The sequence below is a fragment of the Rhinolophus sinicus genome, linkage group LG01, assembly GCF_036562045.2.
Source record: "Rhinolophus sinicus isolate RSC01 linkage group LG01, ASM3656204v1, whole genome shotgun sequence".
NCBI classification, from domain to species: Eukaryota; Metazoa; Chordata; class Mammalia; order Chiroptera; family Rhinolophidae; genus Rhinolophus; species Rhinolophus sinicus.
This window is the reverse complement of record NC_133751.1, coordinates 106084571-106105887: the sequence shown is the minus strand read 5'-3', so window position 1 is coordinate 106105887 and position 21317 is coordinate 106084571. Positions and strand designations below refer to the sequence as shown.

The 21317-nt window shown below is 40.8% G+C and overlaps 1 protein-coding gene across 2 annotated transcripts in view; it reads right to left on the bottom strand.

Annotated features, from left to right (window-relative positions):
• The window catches only part of SLC9A9 (solute carrier family 9 member A9), a 570416-nt gene that overhangs the window by 367698 nt on the left and 181401 nt on the right, over window positions 1–21317 (bottom strand). For both annotated transcript variants that reach the window (XM_074334001.1, XM_074334003.1), the window contains exon 6: window positions 12899–13004. In XM_074334001.1, coding sequence (XP_074190102.1) covers window positions 12899–13004 — 106 coding nt within the window. The remainder of the gene's footprint in view (window positions 1–12898; window positions 13005–21317) is intronic.

Genomic DNA, 21317 nt, shown 5'->3' with positions numbered 1-21317 from the left:
CATTACATGGCCCAGTAAGGCAGAGCCCACATAAAACTTGCAATAAGCCTGCCTTGTAAATTCATTATGGAGTCCAAGTAATAAGAACAGATTATATACACTCCAGGCCAAGAGAGAGCTTTAAATTTAGATCACAATTATGATTTCATATTGATTTGGCTCCTTGTTCTCTGAAAATTTTTTTTCTTGGAAAAAAGTTCAGAATTGAATACCTGGAATAAAAGGCATGTTCTTGGTTGTTCAGAAGGAGCAGTTAGGCTTACGTGCGTTAGAAAGAACATATGCATTAAGACAAAACATTTCTTAACCCAGAGCTCCCGAAACTGTTTTTGTCTTTTTAGATGTGCCTCCCACCCCCAAGGTGAGAACCACAGCTTTATTCAAACTCTAAAAGAAGTTTTTTATCTCCTCCTGGAAAGTTTAACATATCGTGTTGTAGATCATGTTAGTAATAGAAAGCAGTTTGACAGCCTTTTGAAATCTTACCTCACGTGAGACCAATGTTGTGATTGGTTCCTCTCACAGGTGGCTTCTCATTGATGACCCCGATACCTAGTTATGAACTATCCCCTGCCACTAGGCCACTGTCCTGTGAATGTATGCCATGGTTACAACCTAAAAACACTGAGGAAATCACTATCGATACCCCATCAGATATTAAAGGCCATTAGACAGGACAAATGACACTCATGTATAATGACAAAAGTGCAATGCATCAATCAGAAGGATTGGTTAGCCATGAAAAAATTGAAAAGAATCACGGAAGCAAACATTGCAAGTGACCATCTCAGCTTTGTGTAGCGGAGAGTGAGATTTACTTATCCTAACAAACTTTGAGTGGTTTTAAATTATTCTAAATGTTGTTATGGATTCAGGGGGTGATTATAAATACTTCAAAATTTCAAGTCCCATGGAGGGGAACCTTTCGTGTGAAGGATGCAGATAAACATCTGACTCATTTATCTACTCTTCATCTATCCTCATGCACACACCATCTGACCCTCTGGATTTAAGTCACCTTCATATGTAGGTCTGCCTAATAGAAAAGACAGCTTTTATCATACCATGACCTTTGGGGCACTTGAAATTCCAGTGACAGTAATTTCTTGTGGTGAATTAATAAAGTGGACACTGATTATGATTCAACTTCTTGAGTAACTTGATTATAGAAAGAAAATAAGGTGATCATGCCAGCATGGGTACTTTAGTCCTTGGGTCAGTAACGTATTGGTGTTTATTATATCAGCACCTTGGTTCCCATCTCTGCCTCATGTGTATTTTGCTCAGGGCAAACAACTCTCTTTGTACATGGCTGGTCATCGTGGGTCCAAGCCCGTCAAGTAAGGAGCCAAAGTGTCAAATAGGGGAACAAAATGAATAAGCAGCTACTCTGACTTAGTGACGAGGTATGACAGATGGCAGAACTACCTTTTCCAAATCTCTCTCTCTCTCAAAAATAGTTTCGACTAGAACATCTGCTTACAGTCACCTGTGACATAAAGAATTTTTAAGGCATCTCCTCACAAAGCATATCAACAACTGGTGTGGCAGAAAATGTCCCCAGCTTTCCACCCTGGAAAATTATTATCCATTATCTCTTCACATATTGCTACAAATCAATCCTTCTCGGTTTCTCCTTTTGAAATTCTTACTGATGTATTCTGAACTTTTTCATACTATCTTCCATGTCTCTTAACCAGACTTTTATATTTTTTAAATCTGTTCTGTATTCTGGGTCATTTGCTAACTTTATCTTCTGGTTCATCAGCTGGATTTAATATGACATTTATTTCATTGATTTGGTTTTTGATGTCAATATCTGTATTTTTCATTTTGAAACATTCTTTTGTTTTCTATTTTACTATTTTTAACATTACTCCTCCATTTTATCCCTTTAGTCATTTTTAACATTCTCATTTTATAATTTATCTCCAATTTTCATAATTTTTGTTTAGTTCTTAGGGTGCTTGTTCTAATTTACTTTTTATTTATCTCCTGGCTTTTCTTCATAGTGGAGTTATTTCTTTTTGTGGCCTGTGAATTTTTATTGTGAACTCAGTTTCAGGAAGGGTTGTTTTTTTCTGTGGGATTTCTGTGTGCATGGGTTGAGAAAGTAGCCCTTAGGCATATTGGGAAATAAGAAAAGGGAAGTGAGGCTGGGGCAGCGTTTGAATGGTCCTTAAAACTTTTTGTCTTAATTTATTGGCTTGTGTTTGCTATTTCACAAATGCTCAGGCCAGGGATTTTTATTCAAATTCAAAAAAAAAAATGACATTTTCTCATCATTATATAGGATGATGGACAGAATCTATGTAACTGAGGGAGATTTTGAGATTCCAGGCTTTATCCAAAGAGCTTGGCTCAGTTTCTGTTTCCACAAATGAGCTTACAGACAGTTCTCTGATTTCCACATGGAAATGGGACTCTAGCTCCAAAACCTTTGGGTCTGCATCCTATACAAAATCATGTGGCCACTGACAGGTGTAGCTTCCCTCTCTTATTTCTCACACCTAGAGATTTTCCTTTTCTCTTCTTCAAAATCAGTTTTACATTTGGAAAATAATTTTTGCCTTTTTATATAAAGCATTCCTTTGAGTTTGTAATGACATAGGACCTATCTGCTTCATGCCAATCCACCATGTTCTGAATATTCTATTATCATAAATAATGGTAGTGTTGTTCTGGGATGCCCATCATACTTGTCCTCCAATCACTTTCTGTTAATAATAGATTCCATGCCACTGACCACCAAGATGGGGATATGATCCAGATCTGGCTAATCATGTTTCATTCCCTTGACGTACTATGAGATTGGCTTACAGGTGATGATCTGATACAAGCAAAGCCAATAAGAGTTCCTCTCTGTGGCTGATATGCAAATATTGGGAAAATTAAGGGTTATATTGAGCTAGAACAATATAAGCTTTGTGATGCCATTAGTCACCGTCTCCTGCTTTGTAGAGTAAGTTGTCTACTTGCACTGGGAAAGAATGAGGCTAGCACTCAGAGGGAATCGGGGCCAAGAAAGAACAGAGTCTCTGAGTCCTGGCATGCTCAGAGTTGGCCCAGTCCCTGGTAAATAAACCAATGGATTCCTTTGGCTTAACTACTTTGAGTTGGGTTTCTGTCACTTACATCTGACTTATTTATCAATGAATTAAAGTGCATTGGAATTGAGTAAGACACTGTCAACATGGGTTTCTATTATTTATTTATTTTTGGTAGGTCAGTGTGTTGTGCATGGCTTGACATGGAGCAAAGCAAGTTCCAAGTCATGGGGCCGAATTCCGGAGATGCAATGAGTGAATGTCAGATCTAATCTGGGAGACAAGGGACAGAGTCACAGGATAAAGCCAAGGTCAATTCTCAGTAATCTGAACACGGACATTAAGAGCTAGGGTGGGAAGAGGCCAGAGTCATAGGCAGGAAACAGGAACCAGATATCAGGAACGAGGAAAAGACAAGCCGGCCTGCAGCAGCAGAGGGGTGTGTGAAGAAAACACGGGCATTCTGACTTAAAGCTGGAGGTCAGGTGAGCTGTCTCCCAGCTGCTTCTTACAGAGGCGGGGATGGCTTCCCAGGCCTGCTACGTGATGCCACCTGGTGTCCAAAAAATGAATCGGCTCCGAATTGGCGGCCAGAACAAGGAATCCTTAAGCAAAAAGGGCCATGATTTTTTTTTTTTTTTAAATTATGTATCACAGCAGTATCTAGACAGGCATCAAAATATATGTGTTTCATGCTTATTATCAGTTTCCAAGGCAAATATCAAAGTGAATTACGTTCAGAGAGATGTGTCAAGATATAAGGAACTTGTTTTTAAGTGAAGCAGATTAGTGAGGAATATTATACTTTCTTGTTGTGATAATAGTTTCCATTTATTCTCATCAAAAGGAAACACCTTCTTATCACGTTGGTGTTTACAACTATGGGTGAAATGAGAGAAGACATAAAGCTAATGAGCATAACTAATAAGGCTTTTCAAATATTTGGAAGAAGCAACATGAAGAAGATTAAACACCCATCTTCTAGAAAAGATTTTAATGAGAGGCTTAGTAAAATGTCCCCACCTGTAGCTGAAAGGGTGTATTAATTCAGTAATTATGCGAGAGCCTTCGAAATAATTAGCTGTATGTTGTGGGGGTGAAGAAAATTATAATTTGCCTTCAAGGAGTTTGCAATCTACTTAGAAATGATGGGACAAAGAGAATAATGGGATTTCCTTAGTGATATATGTTAATAACCTATCCCCACACAGCTATTTTGGGGGTGATTGTTAAAACAAGCTTTTGTTGCACACAGGAAATCACTCTGTAACCATTATTTGCCTGTTTCAGAGAGTTGCTGCTGAGAGCAGGGCTGGGTGACTGTACCCATCCATCTACATCATCAGTGCTCAGCATTAACGCCTGGCACACAGGGCTTCTCAGTACATTTTTGTTGAACGGCTGGATGATATCTCAAGACTCCTCTTAGTGGCATTGTTCTTTGAGTCTCACAGCCATCCCATTAACTGTTCAATTTCCCTTAAGATACATGGGCTATAAGAGCTGTGGTCTTTCAAACTGTCATTCACTCTAAGTGCCAAGCTTTCACTGGTATCACACTTTAAATGGCATTTTTCTGGTAAGATCCTCTAAGCAGCATAACAATCTTATTTGAAAACAGAAAATTAGTGCTCCATGTTTCCTTCTCTTTTAATGATCAACATTGAATTTCCTTATGAGCCGTTGCTTAACAGGGAATAAAGGCGTCTAGTATGTTTTTATTGTCATACAAGAGCCAGCTGCTTAATGAGAATCTCATTTTATCTCTAAGAAAATCTGGAGGTATTTGCACACTGCGGAATTATTTCACTAGTAGATGTTTCCATACTATACTGGCAATATTTCTGTTTTCCAGAAAAATAGCTGAAAACACTTACCTTCTTTCTGCTCTTTCATGGATAAAAAAAAAATTAAACCTATGTAGAATCTGTATCTAAATGAAGATTGCCAATTATCAAGTATGCTAATGGGGGAGTCTTTGGACCAGAGTTAGTTATAAATAGTTTAATCTATTTCCAATAAGTGTATATAAGCCAAAAGAAGAAAATAAAAATCACCTCTGATCCCACCTAACACTTTGATTATGTATAAATTATATGTATAATATGTTATAATTACACACACACACACACAAAAAAAAAAAAAGACTGTGATTTTTTTAAAACCAGAATACATCTCACTGAATACACCATTTCAAGTTTTTCTTATTTTTTTTAAAAAAACATTGTGAATATCTTTTCACATCAATACATTTTTCTATATTTTTCAAATGACTGCATAGATTTACATGATATTAATACATTATAATTTACTTGACCAACTAGTAACTTATATACAACTTCTTGCACAAATTAATGTACCATTCTCCATGGATAAATTGTTGCAGGTGCCCTTAATTACCTCTCTGGATAAATTTCTAAAAATGAAATTGATGGATCAATAAATTCACAGATTCTAATGACTCAATAAGTATTGCCTAATTGCCTTTGTAAAAGTCTTATCACTTTTATTTCACCAGTAATATAGGAGGATTCCCATTTCCACAAACTTTGATGTATGCCAAGTATTCCCACTCAAGTTCTTTCCTGACTTCTGAAGATTTGCTAAGCATAGAAGGGTACTGCATTGTTGTTTAATTTGTTTTATTTCACTATTGGTGAAGCTGATATTATTTAGTAGGATTACTGATCATTTTTGTTTCTCCTCTTGTTCACAACCGTCTTATAGCCTTTGCCCATTAACTACTATGCTTACTTTTTTCTTATTGGTCTTTGATAACAGGAGTAATACCAGCGGCTAATATCTAACATTCATTGAGTGCCACGAGCCAGGCCCTGTTCTAGGTGTTTTATGTTTAATCCCATCCAATGAGCTAAGTGCTATTTACCATCCTTACTTTATAAACGAGGCATCTGAGGCACAGAGAGGTTAAGTAATTTATCTAAGGTAACATAACTAGTACATTTGATATAGTAAGGAGATTAATGATTCACCATGTATATTATAAAGACAATTAACCTATCAACATGTGTGTTGAAACTGCTTTTCTTGGTTCATCCTTCATCATTTAGTTTTATTTGTGGTGGTTTTTGCCTGCTAGGATTGCTTGTTGCTATTGCTATTAAATAAATTGGCTTTTCTTTTATAGTTTCTGCTTTTGCTATCTTGGTCACCTGAAGAAGAATATTTTAAATAAATATAATTAAAACATACATAAACATTCAGACAATAAAGAAGGATATCAAATAAAAAGTTAAATTATCTTTTCTCCCCTTTGCATAAACCATGGTCCTACATAGAAAAGTATCTCCCTTTTTTTATTAGTTTCTGATGTACAAAGCAACATAATAACCATTTTCCCCCGAAAATAAGACCTAACCGAAAAATAAGCCGTAGCATAATTTTTCAGGATGCTCGTAATATAAGCCTTACCCCCAAAATAAGCCCCAATTAAGATCGTCAGCGTCAGCCAGACGGATGCAGTTAGTACATCTGTTGCAACACATGATGGACGTATTGAATTATAAAATAATAATATTAGTATATAATTAAATATAAGTAAATAATATTATTGACATTAATACTTACAATAAATGATAATATAAATTATAATTAAGTATTAGTAAATACCCAAGTGGGCACCTTTGGACGAGTGGTAAACACCTATGTAAACAGATGAACTCGAGACGTATTGCTGAATGAGCAATTGGAGTACAGGCACAGTGCACGAATAACGTGCGCACTGGATAACAAATGGACGTGGTTGTGTCTAATACGAATCTTCATAATTCAATACGTCGTGTGTTATAATGGACATACTTAATGCACTCGTGTGAAATAAAGAAACATTTTCTGAATTTTGGTGCCTGCAATTTTTCGTTGCTTTTGTGTGGACCATCATTCTTAACTGTCATCGTTTTTGTTGCCACTCCTGTCTCTAAGTCTTCAATTAGCACTTGATTTAATGGTAGATTTAAAGGGAACAAGATTTTGACCCCCAGACAAGATGAATGCAAAAAGAAAGCTATTTCTTCAAGTACAAGAACAGAATTGTGGAGGACTCCCAGGGTAAGAATCGTATGGCTTTCTGCAAAGAGAAGAATGGTCAGAATGGTCCGAAAATGAGCAGAGTACGATAACCTCAGTCAACAGGTAGACAAGGGAAATGCTAAGAAGCACAAGTGTGGATCAGGTCGGCAACCATTATTTTCCGAGCTGGAAGACATCATCTGTGAACGGATTGCTAACAGGAGAGCAAAGGCTTTGGTTGTGCACAGGGCTGATATTCAAGCATTTGCCCTTGCAATGGCACCACAGTTAGAAATATCCCCAGAAGAATTCAAAGCATCACAGCACTGGTTGGATGGCTTCCTTTAGTGATATGAACTGTCTCTAAGATCGACAACACTGTTCAAGCTGGAAGATACTGAAGTTATTAAATGTGTACTTGCATTCAAGTCCTTTGTTGATCGCATTGACTTTTCTAAATACCAATTTTCCATCATGATTGCTATGGATGAAACTGCAGTGTTTATGGGCCAAGCACCTCAAATGACAATTGATCAGAGGGGTGCCTCATCACTCTACATTCCCTCCACTGGTTACAAAAGTGCATGTATTACCTGTATTTTGGCAATTTGTCTGGATGGATGGAAAGAAAGCCCCACTTCTAATCATCACTAAAGGCAAGAAAGATAAGGTTGTATGTGTTTCAGGCATTTATGTTCTTGAAACTGAAGAAGCCTGGAGCACACAAGCAGTTATAAGGAAGTGAGTCGATTTAATGCTGCCACTTGTTTTGCAAGGTGGCCAAAGAGGTCTGCTAGTCTGGGATTCAGCCAGCACTCACCGCGCTAAAGACATGAAGAACTTCCTTGCGGAGAGAAGAATGGATCAAAAAATGATTCCCTCAGAATTGACTGCCTATCTCCAGACTCTTGATATTGCAATAAATAAGCCATTTGAGGACCATTTGTGCATGGAAATCAATGACTACATTGAAAATAGAATGGAGAGAAATCAGCGTGGAAACTTTGTGAAGCCTAGCCCGCAAGAGGTCCTGACTTGGTGAAGAATTCATGGGATAAAATCACTGCCAGCTGTGTTGCCAATGCACTACAGGCAGGCTACATGGACAAGAAGTGCTCATTGGAAAGTTCTATTGCTGGACAGGAGACATTGGGGACAACGGTTCTACAAGAAATGGAGTCGCAAGAAATTCAAGCTGGAATTCGGGGTTTGGAGAGTTATGATGATGTTACAGAAGATGACATGACTGTTTTTTAATAAATGCAGATTTTTGTACATGAATAAATGAATACATGTAGATTGTTGTACATGAATAAATGTAGATTATTGTACATGAAAAAATAAGACATCCCCTGAAAATAAGCCCTCATGCGTCTTTTGGAGCAAAAATTAATATTAAGACCCAGTCTTATTTTCGGGGAACTACGAAATTAGACATTTAAACCCCCCAAGCTACTACCCTCTGACAAGGTGCCAGATGGGCACTGGACTTATCAGGGGTATCACTTCTTAGAAAAGTATCCCATTTTAAGCATTTATGTTTTCATTTCTTCTGATGGTTGCCCTGTGACTCTAACTAGCATGCATGCACCTCCATTTCTTGATTTACCAACTCTGCATGGTAGATACTGATTTCTTACTATGAGAGATGTGGTATTTTAGTTAACTTGTCTCTTCCTTTCCTTTTCCCTTCCTCTGTTTAACTTGGATGAGAAATAACTATTTGGTTGTGAGTAACTTTATAACTTTAGGTAATATACTTCAACCTCTACTTCTTGATTTGTCAACATTAGACAGTATGCCTTAACTAAGTAGTTCATTTCTAATGGGGGAAATCACATGTAAAAATATTCTTTGGATCATGAAATGCCATATTTATGGAGGAATGTTTCACTAGAAGCAGATCTATCCTTTGTCATTTTAATGAAACTAGAGAGATCCGTGTAAGTAGAGTTAAAGTTTCCGATATAAAATATTTGATGAATTATAATAAGCATATATATATTTATATAGCATAGATTATATAGCATATAGGGCCTTTCCATCTATAGTACTTTAATTATCGCTCTGAATAATTTTCTAATGTGTATAGAACAACTGTTCTTCCATTTTAGAGATAAGGAAACAAGCATGGAGAGTTAATGGCTAAAGGAAGTCACTGTGGGGGTCTTCTAGGTTTTGTTTCTGTCCAGCATCCATCTACTTTTTCTTTTTTGTGGCATTATTACTCTAAGCAATAATCCCACTGTCCCCCAGTTTTAATTCATGTGCTTCCAAGTGGAATGGATTATACCTTTGAACTCATGAAACATGCTACTTAGACCTGTGCAGTACATTTCCCTGGCCACAGTGATCAATTAGTTCTCAGTGGGTCTGGGATAGCATCAGAATCTATAAGGTGTACTGAGATTTGGGCTGGGAATAGTGGGACAGAGATTCTCGCACTATTCTCCTGAAGAATGGCACAACCCCGGGAAGTAATGGCAGCCATCTTGTGCCCAGGTAAGGGAGCTAACTGAAGAAGATGAGTCAGGAAAGAAAGAGTCCTGCTCATTTCACTGGATCCTTTCCCGAGCCATTTCTATTTTTTACATTTTAGTTACGTTAGACAGCACAGATTCCCTTTTTGTTTAGCCGGTTTAGATTGGTTTCCTGTCTACCATAATAGCAGTTAATTAACTCACGGCAATCCTGACACCAGCTCTTTTGACTTAAATCTAGGGCTCTTTCTACTCTATCCTGCTGCCTCTCAAAGTAATGTCTTTGTTCAGGATTCCAAACTGCACATCTTTCAAGGCTTCTTCAGTACATCTTTTGCTTTTCTTCATAGCTTATTAAACAATCTTTAGAAATGCAAACTCATCATGTGGGATTCATTCATTCATGAACTAATATGCATATATGTTTGCAAATGACATTCTCTATATACGTGAGATAACAGTGTGGGTCTGAGACAAGCTAATTTCAAAACTCTTATGTTAAATAAAGTTACTTTCCTTTTAAGACGAACGATTCTGGATCATTTTAAGCCATAGGGACACCACCCACCACCTGATGCTGTGTAAGAGTTGTGGTTATCAAATTCAATTATAAATAGTTGTCTGAAAACCAGAGAGTACTACCATTTAAATTTTTTAAAATTCTCAAAGTGAAGAGGATGGTTTTTAAACAAGGAGGTTTGCTGGTGTAAGGTGGGAAGGTGAATGAAAGTGTGTGGCCATTCTCAAAGAGTTCTGGAGGCATTGCCACGGGCCAGAGTGGCAGATGATTGGGGTTCATTATTGTACTTGATTTCATATCAAAATGCACAGTTTTTCTTCTCCATGGTATAAGAAGAGCTCTATCACTATTCCTAATCTTAAAAATAAAAATAAAAAATAATTAAAAATAAAAATTAAAAAAAACCCTCAAACGTGAAACTAAAAAGGAAAACCACAAAAGAGGTTTTCATTGGGTCTTTTAATATGTATTTAATAGACTCTGTCTTCAAAAAGTTACTACCTAGAGGCAAATACACATGTAAACCCAAGATTGTGCTACTGTGGTGGAAAGGAATTGATGGAGGTACAGTGCGTGGTGACGTAGCGGCTCAGCTTGTGGGCTAGCAAGCCTGAAGGAGGAGACAGGGGACAAGGGGAAAGGCTCCATGAGACCGAAACAGAAGCTGGGAGGAGTGAACTGTGTGTGCAAAGGCAGGAAGGTACCATCCAGAGTTGTTTCAGGCCGCGATGAGTGTGAAGGGAGAGAAAAGGAGAGGCAAATACTTGAACTTGTAGTCTGAAACTCCTGGAACACATTTAAATGCTTTTTAGATAGGGTTTTTCCAAGGGAACTAGAAAGTAGATGCAAGAGAGTGCCAGGATGGGGCACTAAAAGGACAGGAAATATGTATGTGTAAGCAGATGTATACAAAGAGATTATCACATGTGCTATAAACTAAGTTTAAGAAGCAAGTGAGCAAGCAAGAAAAGGGAAGAGTACGACACATGGGGAGCCACACTAAGTGAAAGAAATGGTCAGTACCAGCCAGCTCTGGGGGACACAGCCCAGACCGCCGAGAGCGTAATTCACCCACTCATGGGAGGGAGGCTCTGTCGTGGTCCAAATGCACTGGCGGAAGACAGAACCCACAGATTCGAATGTGTAGATGTTTTCGTGAGTGCCAAGTATTCCTAATTTAGGATTTTTGTTTTAAAGGTGGACCTCATTAGGGTTCCTCTACACAATACTGAATTGCCAAAGCTGGGGAGCACATGATTTTGGCTAATCTGGCAAGCGTCTCCTGCCTAGGAAGGAAGAGATGCTGCATGGGTAGTGGAGCGGAAAAGGCACTTCCAGCAATAACTCCAAATGGACCTGAGGCGATACTAAATAAACTGGTTTAAAAGGCTGCCAGACTTGTGTTCAACCAACAGCATCAACATCCATCGTTGGGGTCTGCATTTTGAACAGAAAATTACTGAATGGAAGTGCTGCAAGTGGAAAACCAAACTGTCCCTCCGGTGTAGCTGCCCGATGCTCTCTCAACCCATTTGTGCTTTAGGGGTTTTGCTCTTGCTTTGCCCCTTATACCTTGGCAGCTCAGGAAGTAAAAATAAAGGACTGGAAAGATTTAAAAAAAAAAAATTATTCCAAATGTTCCTTTAATATTTGTGTTTTTTTGGACAGGGATTCCTGACATCCTAAGTAACTGTTTATGGGGTTTCTCTAAAAGCATCCTTTAGCATTTGTGAATCTGCCATAGCTGTTGCTCTTAATTTGCTCTTGCTGATTTTTCTCCTATACTGCAGGAAAGGCATTTCTCAGTGGACAGGTGAAATATAAGTTTATTTGGAGACTCTTGCTTGAAAGTTGCTGAATTCATCATCTTTGGGGGTGGCAGCCTTAAGAAGTATCAGCTGGCAGAAAAAAGAGTAGTGTGGCTCCCTTGTTTCCAACTGCCCTCTGTGAGATGTGACTTTAAAAAACTCTTTGTTACTTCACAGTACATTCTCAAATGCATTTGAGGTAATTAACACTCTGAATCGAATCCTGTTGTCACATTCAATTATCAGAGAGCTATTTTCCTTAGGGTATTTGACAATTGTCCAAAATGTTGGTCTTAATCTAAAACCCAAAGGAGACCTCTGACATAGTGAGAGCTGCCAAAGTGGCACTTATTAAATATAAATGGTGAGTGTCTGAAGAGGAGGTGAGGAAAGAGCATGAGTTCTCATGGTGAAAGAGAATTCTTCCAGGATGAAGGGAAAATTACATTAGCTCTTAGCTGAAGCTCCATCAGTTTCACTTGTCAAGTGATGATTTAAAGACACATGTGCTCCTGTAATGTATTGCATTTGCACTGAGAAATAAAAACAGTATTCTGACTCTCAAGTCCTAGCTCCAGTTTGCCAAACTTACTATACATATAATGGTTTCTATTAGTCTGTTATCTAGAAAATGATTTGTATAAGGAAATAATTAAGTGAAATTGATTTGAAGTAAAGAAATCTCATTTATGTGCATTTTAGGAACCCTAAGTGAATCAGCTAAACATGTGTCCATCCATGTAGAAAAAAATAAATAAATCAATGTACCCTCTAGGTAGTATCTTGTAATATGCTGGAAACATGAAACCCATTAATACTGTTTGAAATTAGGTGCCTAATGAATTGTACACACTCTTGGAGATTTTCTGTGGTAACAATTCCTTAAAAGCTAGTAATTGCCTATATCTCTAGGACATAAGACAAAAGATGCTATTAAAGCTACTAGGAATTATCACCAAGTGGAAAGCATATTTCACAGGGTCAAAGGGAAATCGATCAAATTCTGGTACTTACTATGTAAGGACTATGGCCACTGCATCATTCAGCACACTCTCTCCAAATAAGAGTGTGTACAGGTCAGGGTCCACGTGCAGCTCGTGGAAGATGGCCAGCACGGTCACTAGGGAAACACAGAATGCGAGTTAGCTCGGACACAGCTGTGCACCTGTCCTGGGCTGTGCTCACCTCTAAACGGCATCCATCACATACTCATCTCAAACCCATCCTCTATACCCACATCGGACCTTTATTCAAAAAAAAAAGAAAACCCTGCTTAGTGATTTCTCTGGGCTCCCAACTTACAGAGAAAGTGTGAGCTCCTTGGTACATGTCTCCTTCAATCTGCACCTTCTGCCTTGTCCTTTGCCACCTCCCCCGAGCCACACTAAATTTACCATAACTTCCCAAACAAATTGTGTCATTTTTTAACTACCTCTGCATTTTGGTTCCCTTTACCAGGGCAGGAATTTCTTTCCCATCCATGTGCTGCCATTCTTCCCATTCCTTAAACACACACACACACACACACACACACACACACACACACCTTCTTGCTACAAAAAATACTGTATTCAATCTTTAGAAGCATCTCAAGTGTTTCCCCAGCCCTGATCCCTCAGCAGGGACCTGGCTCAGTCCTTTTTGATCCCAGCATTTGGATCATTGGATCCAATCACAGAACAGAAGAGACTGTGAGCTCCCTGGGCATAGGGCACGTCTTTGCAGCACAGGGTACTTGACAAATGCCCGGTAAAGTATTTGATGCATGAATGACTAAGTGAATGAATGAATGAATTTTTTGCAGTGGCCTACTCCTGTGAAGGGAGAGGTAGTTGGCACGCTGTGAAGACCACACTCATCTGTAGAGATGGACTCAGTGTTCCTAAGAGCAAGACCTAAGGACTTGTTTCGGGTGGCCTGCTGCATGGTTATTCTATGCCAATACCTGTGTGGCACATCTGTGCGTACATCAGGACAGCACATCAGAACACTGATTATTTGCGTTCATCAAATCTATTCAGGGTCTTGATGTTTGAAACAGTTATGCGAGGTGTGACCAGCAATCGTTAGGAAAATGATCCATTGAGGTGATTGCCAAAGGGAGAAAAGGGTAGTTGAAAATGATACTGATGGCAAATTTTTAAGGCAGAGTGGGCATCATCTTAAGTTCTGTTCTTTCCTTTCCTATTTTATGGACTGAAAAGGTAATAACTACATTGTGTAAAAGAATGTTATGGGGGAAAATACTGAGTTTAAATGTTTTGTAAGTGGGGTCGAGAAGTTTGGTGCTTGTCCTGCTGCACTGGGGAGCCATGGAAGGTTTTTCAGTCAGAAGAGTGACACTATCTGATTTGAATTTTGAAAATAAAGCTCAGGCATCAGGGCCAAGCGCAGAATGGCTGTGTGGCTGACGGCTTCCCTAAATGCCCCAGGAAGCGAGAAGTTGAACACAGACAGCAGGCGTCCTCGATTCCTGCACATCCTGCACATTTCTCCCCAAATCCTGCGCATCCGAACCCTGACTTCTGAGAGGTCAATGACACAGTGCTTTGTGCTTGACTTATTTGTTGGTTCTCATCCTCTCTGTGTGTCACTAGCCCTTAGTACAGCGCTAGGATATAATAAGCCTTTAATGAGTGAAGGAATAAAAGATAATGTTGGGTAGGGTAAAGTAGAGGACATAGCACCCCAAAGATATTTAGGAGGGAAAATTCGTGGGTCTGGGTGCTTGAGAGACAGCAAAGAGTGACTCTGGGTTTCAATCCTGGGCAATTGGTAGACGGCGCTGCATAAGAGAAATTAGTTTATAGACAGGACAATCTAGTAAGTTTGGTTTCGGACAAACTAACTTAAATAGGCAGGTAGAATTTCAAGTATAAATTTCATTAAGAAACACTGGAAATAAAAGGCTGGAACTGTAGAGAGTTAGGGCAGAAGGAAGAATTTGGAGGCGATAAACATATAAATGGAACATAAAGCCACAAGAGCGGCTGAGATTGCCTGGGCAAAGTATATAGAAAGAGAAGAGAGCTCCTGAGAGACACTTGAAGGACACTTACAACTAAGGGGTGTGTGGAGAAAAAGAAGCATGAAATACACATGTGATATAGTTGCTGAACTTGACCTAAAGTATGAACAAGTTGGCTGGAAACCATATCCGTCCTGAATTTCTAGAAATATATTTTATGTACTAAAAATTATCCTAGAAGAAGGAATATTAATTAAGCTCAAGAAGTAGATTTGGGGTAGCAGAGACTATAGAAATAAAATGTCATGAATTGGCATGGCAATTAGCCAGATTCCATTTTATCAGGCAGAGAATCAATTTCATGATTCTAGCAGAATAAGTCCTTACTCATGACAGGCAAAATGACAGAGACGGGCTCTCTACCAGTGTGTCGTTGTTCACATGTGTTACATACAGCTCTTAGCCTTTGCAGTTGTGGGAGAGGTAGAAATGACCACTGCCAAGTACTCTCTTTCTCGTTTTTAGAGAGAGTCAAGACCTTGCATCGAATCAAAATAAATCGGCTTCAGTTGGGTGTTGTGGGGCAGAGGGCGGTCAATCAATAGCAGTTTCCTTTTGCTAGGGTGCTGTGTATAGAACTACAGTATTCTTAACCTAGAGAATTCTAGCATGGCAGCTCTGTTGTTGACTTCAGTCTTTGTGGTTGCTTATTTGTATTTCCAAGCTCTAAAGATGACTCCAGCAGAGGTTTCCTAGGCTCACAGATAGAGGTGTAAGGCCCTGGTTTCTTGCCCCACCTCCCATGATGCAGTCCATTCTGTGCTGGGATGTGCTCTGCTTCTTTCCAGTGGGAACTTTGGGCCTTTGGAGGGAAAGAACTTTTAATTAAATATTCAGTTTTCCTCAAAACTGTTCTGACATTCCCACAATTCCTTTGGCATAAAGAACCAAACTCCACTTCATAAACATTACCCCATACAAAAAGAAAGCTATTAATTTGCATGTTCCTGTCTTCCCTGTGAAGAAATGGAATAGCTTCAAAATGAAGCCAGGTGTGGGGACAGAGTCCCAGAGAACAGTTTCCAGGCTCTCGGCCTCCGTGGGGAGGTGCTGGCTCCGGTAGTGAATGACCATCAACTGTGATTGGTTGGCCGTCAGCATCAGCAGTAACCGGTTAGTCAATTGGCTACTGATGTAAATGCGGGGCTGCATTGATTGATTGGTTGGTTGGCAGGCAGAGAAGTGAATGGCTGACTCTGGATCGTGTGGCTGATACTGTGTGTGTCTCGCCCAGCGTCCAGGGAGATTATAGTGGTGTGACTCCCCAGCTATGGCTCCGTGGGTGTTCCTTTCTGGCCTAGCCACATCCTGCGTTCTTATGTGGGGAGCAGGAGCTGAGACCCCACAGGCCGCCCCGCACGACACCAGGCAATGTGTCCTATGACAGGGGGTGTTTACTGGGACCACAGATGATGTGAAGAAGTGAGTCAGGAAATTAGCCACCACTCTTGCTGCTAAGTTTGAAACTTTAAAAAAACTCATTTAATTAGCGTGCTGGCAGGGCTCAATCTTGCACACACTGTCCAGGATTCTCTGTGGCACCTTCCCGGGAGGGAATCTCTTGGACCAGCTGTGGACACGCTCACACCAGCTCTGCCCACACCCTGCTGAGTTTGTAAGGACAATCCCAGCCTAAGGCTCAGCTAAAAATCAATGCCTTCCTGTGACAGTATGAGGAGAACATTCTAGATACCAAGTGGGTAGCAAGTGGAGAAGACAAAAATCTGATTTCTTGAACCTCTGACTTTATCAGGGTATTTGGCCATTTTTGCTTTCGTCAGACTTTAATTCCACTCATCTCTTGGTGACAGGTTCTGAAGCTCCACCTGGGGCTGGGGCCCTTGCTCCACAAACCCTCTTCCTACTTGACTTTTTAGCTAGAGATGAATCCACTTTGTGTCTCAAATTGGTAGTAAGGGATATGAGCCCATATAATCTCATGCTCAAATAAAAGAACGTACACACACACACACACGCACACACACACAACTACCTCCAGGTAAGAGCAGTGGATGACTGAGAAATGCCACTGAATCACTGGAGAGAACTGAGGAAACAGATTTAGTCAAACAGCAAGGGCCGTGGGGAAATGCATGACGAGACCGCGGTTTAGACTGCACTCCTGAGAGGCTGGTGATATGGGATGGAGAGAGGAAACAACAGTGGTGTATGGGGTATAAAGCCCAAATGTAATAACCATACTTAGTAATAAAAATACAGATAATGACTGCCTGGCCCCATCAGTAGTATCTCAATGCGTTGACTTTTAAAAATGTTGTGCCTTTTTTTCCTCCTGCTAGCTTTTCAAGTGCCCATTTTCCTAACGTTTTCTCAATCATTTCTGTCTTCAAGATGATTTAGTGATAGTCCCTTCCCTAAACTCTCCAGTAGCAGATCTCTGACCCATATTTTCCTGTTGTTTTACAAGGAACTTCAATTTCAAATGCTATTTTAACGCAGCAGCTCTCAACAACCTGGCACAACCTGGCACAACCTGCCTGGGTCTATGGACAACACAACACCACCGTTCCCACCCTGTTGTTCTAAATCTTGTCAAAATGCTGCTCTCCCTGGTGAATGCTCTCTGTGGTGTTCTGTGCAGGTCAGAATGTCTGACTCTTGTCCGCAACATATGGAGAATCAGAAATGTCTCAGGCTTGTGCTGCAGAATCATGTCAGGCCTGACTGCTAGACAACCCTGGCTGTGTCCGGGAAGACAGGTGGTACCCTAAGAAGTCCAGGAAGTCTGGCTGTGCCCAGGAGTACTGGTGGTGCCCTGAGAAACCCTGGCTGTGTCCGGGAAGACAGGTGGTACCCTAAGAAGTCCAGGAAGTCTGGCGTGCCCAGAAGCACTGGTGGTGCCCTGAGAAACCCTGGCTGTGCCCAGAGAGCCTGGCTGTGTCCAGGATATTGCATTCACCCCCAGGCTCCTCGCACAGGTCCCCTCGCGGAAGACGCTTGTCGCGTAGATTGTGAGGCGAGAGCCTGTAGGGGTGGAGTGTGGGGGCGGAGCCCCAGAGAGTAGTTTCCAGGCTCTCGGCCTCACATAGACAGGTGCTGGCTCAGGTAGTAAATGGCCAACTGTGATTGCATGGCCATCAGCTGTGGCTAGTTGGCCGTCAGCTGTAACCAGTGAGCCATTGGCCACTAATATAACTGCTGTGGCTACACTAGCAGAGAGGAGAGGAGGAAAGAGAGAGAAAAATGGGGGCTAGCAAGAAGATGGCGGCTGGGCTGGCAAGCGTGGATGGCGGTTTGCGGACAGTGTGGATCCAGCCTCCAGTGAGAGTATAGTGCCGCCAGAGAGAATATAGTGGTATGACTCCCCTACCTATGGCTCCTTGTGTGTTCCTTTTTGGCCTCACCATATCCTGCGTTCTTGTATGGGGAGCGGGAGCAGAGACCCTGCAGGCCTCCCTGCACGACAAATGGCGCAGCGAGCAGGGTCTCCCGCACGACAAGGTGTAAGGCCCTGGTTTCTTGCCCCACCTCCCATGATGCAGTCCATTCTGTGCTGGGATGTGCTCTGCTTCTTTCCAGTGGGAACTTTGGGCCTTTGGAGGGAAAGAACTTTTAATTAAATATTCAGTTTTCCTCAAAACTGTTCTGACATTCCCACAATTCCTTTGGCATAAAGAACCAAACTCCACTTCATAAACATTACCCCATACAAAAAGAAAGCTATTAATTTGCATGTTCCTGTCTTCCCTGTGAAGAAATGGAATAGCTTCAAAATGAAGCCAGGTGTGGGGACAGAGTCCCAGAGAACAGTTTCCAGGCTCTCGGCCTCCGTGGGGAGGTGCTGGCTCCGGTAGTGAATGACCATCAACTGTGATTGGTTGGCCGTCAGCATCAGCAGTAACCGGTTAGTCAATTGGCTACTGATGTAAATGCGGGGCTGCATTGATTGGTTGGTTGGTTGGCAGGCAGAGAAGTGAATGGCTGACTCTGGATCGTGTGGCTGATACTGTGTGTGTCTCGCCCAGCCGCCAGAGAGAATAGTGGTATGACTCCCCAGCTATGGCTCCGTGGGTGTTCCTTTCTGGCCTAGCCACATCCTGCGTTCTTATGTGGGGAGCAGGAGCTGAGACCCCACAGGCCGCCCCGCACGACACCAGGCAATGTGTCCTATGACAGGGGGTGTTTACTGGGACCACAGATGATGTGAAGAAGTGAGTCAGGAAATTAGCCACCACTCTTGCTGCTAAGTTTGAAACTTTAAAAAAACTCATTTAATTAGCGTGCTGGCAGGGCTCAATCTTGCACACACTGTCCAGGATTCTCTGTGGCACCTTCCCGGGAGGGAATCTCTTGGACCAGCTGTGGACACGCTCACACCAGCTCTGCCCACACCCTGCTGAGTTTGTAAGGACAATCCCAGCCTAAGGCTCAGCTAAAAATCAATGCCTTCCTGTGACAGTATGAGGAGAACATTCTAGATACCAAGTGGGTAGCAAGTGGAGAAGACAAAAATCTGATTTCTTGAACCTCTGACTTTATCAGGGTATTTGGCCATTTTTGCTTTCGTCAGACTTTAATTCCACTCATCTCTTGGTGACAGGTTCTGAAGCTCCACCTGGGGCGGGGCCCTTGCTCCACAAACCCTCTTCCTACTTGACTTTTTAGCTAGAGATGAATCCACTTTGTGTCTCAAATTGGTAGTAAGGGATATGAGCCCATATAATCTCATGCTCAAATAAAAGAACGTACACACACACACACACACACACACACACACACAACTACCTCCAGGTAAGAGCAGTGGATGACTGAGAAATGCCACTGAATCACTGGAGAGAACTGAGGAAACAGATTTAGTCAAACAGCAAGGGCCGTGGGGAAATGCATGACGAGACCGCGGTTTAGACTGCACTCCTGAGAGGCTGGTGATATGGGATGGAGAGAGGAAACAACAGTGGTGTATGGGGTATAAAGCCCAAATGTAATAACCATACTTAGTAATAAAAATACAGATAATGACTGCCTGGCCCCATCAGTAGTATCTCAATGCGTTGACTTTTAAAAATGTTGTGCCTTTTTTTCCTCCTGCTAGCTTTTCAAGTGCCCATTTTCCTAACGTTTTCTCAATCATTTCTGTCTTCAAGATGATTTAGTGATAGTCCCTTCCCTAAACTCTCCAGTAGCAGATCTCTGACCCATATTTTCCTGTTGTTTTACAAGGAACTTCAATTTCAAATGCTATTTTAACGCAGCAGCTCTCAACAACCTGGCACAACCTGGCACAACCTGCCTGGGTCTATGGACAACACAACACCACCGTTCCCACCCTGTTGTTCTAAATCTTGTCAAAATGCTGCTCTCCCTGGTGAATGCTCTCTGTGGTGTTCTGTGCAGGTCAGAATGTCTGACTCTTGTCCGCAACATATGGAGAATCAGAAATGTCTCAGGCTTGTGCTGCAGAATCATGTCAGGCCTGACTGCTAGACAACCCTGGTATGCTTATCAACAAGGTAGCGTGTTTCCATTTCTAAAAGTGATTGTGAAAATGTGTTTTTTTTTTTCTCAGAGGGAGAATGGAGGAGGAAATTGTCCTGTAACTTTTTCCACTTTCCTGAAATATTGTACGTAGTAAGATTCCAAGGAGCGGCTTCAAAAAAGTTGAGGCATCCTGTAACAGGCTGGAATACTGGAATTATTTTGAGCCTAAACCTTCTCAGTGAAGATTCAGAAACAGAATCAGTGCATGGATTGGTTTTGCTAGTCAAGCTCTGCCAATTATATTCTAGCAATACATCTGGAAAACCTAACCCTTCTGAAATAGGTCAGAGAAATAATGCTGGATCTAGAAAGACAATCACTACATGTTACTTTGTTGATGTTCTTTTAAATTAGAAGTTACATGAAACATCGTGAATGAGGTAAACCTAAAACATTCCAATTTTATTTTGACCATTAATATGATATATCATTTTGGTACAGAGTTAGTAGTGGAGAAAATACTATATGCAAACACACTTTTGCAGCCCTCTTCACCAGGGATCCATTCCTGGAAGGAACAAGCCCTAATGCCCCAAGGCAATGGCTTCAAAATGTGGGCCAGGGAAACTTGGGGTTCCTGAGACCTATCCTGGAAGATTCCCAAGGTCAAAATCACTTGCAGAATAATATAAAAATATTACTTGCATTTTTCATTCTTATTCTTTTGTCTGTGTACAATGGAATTTTCCAAAGGCTATGTGATGTGTGATAGTGCAATTGCATGCCGAACCAGATGTGAGACTCCAGCTGTCTTCTACTATACCACACATTAAAGACATTTGCAAAAATATAAAACAATGTCACTCTTCTCAGTAATTTTTCTTTTTTGTTTTGGAAATAAATTTATTTTTCATGAATATGTTAATATCTAAATGATTTATGATTGTTGGTTTAAATAAATTAATA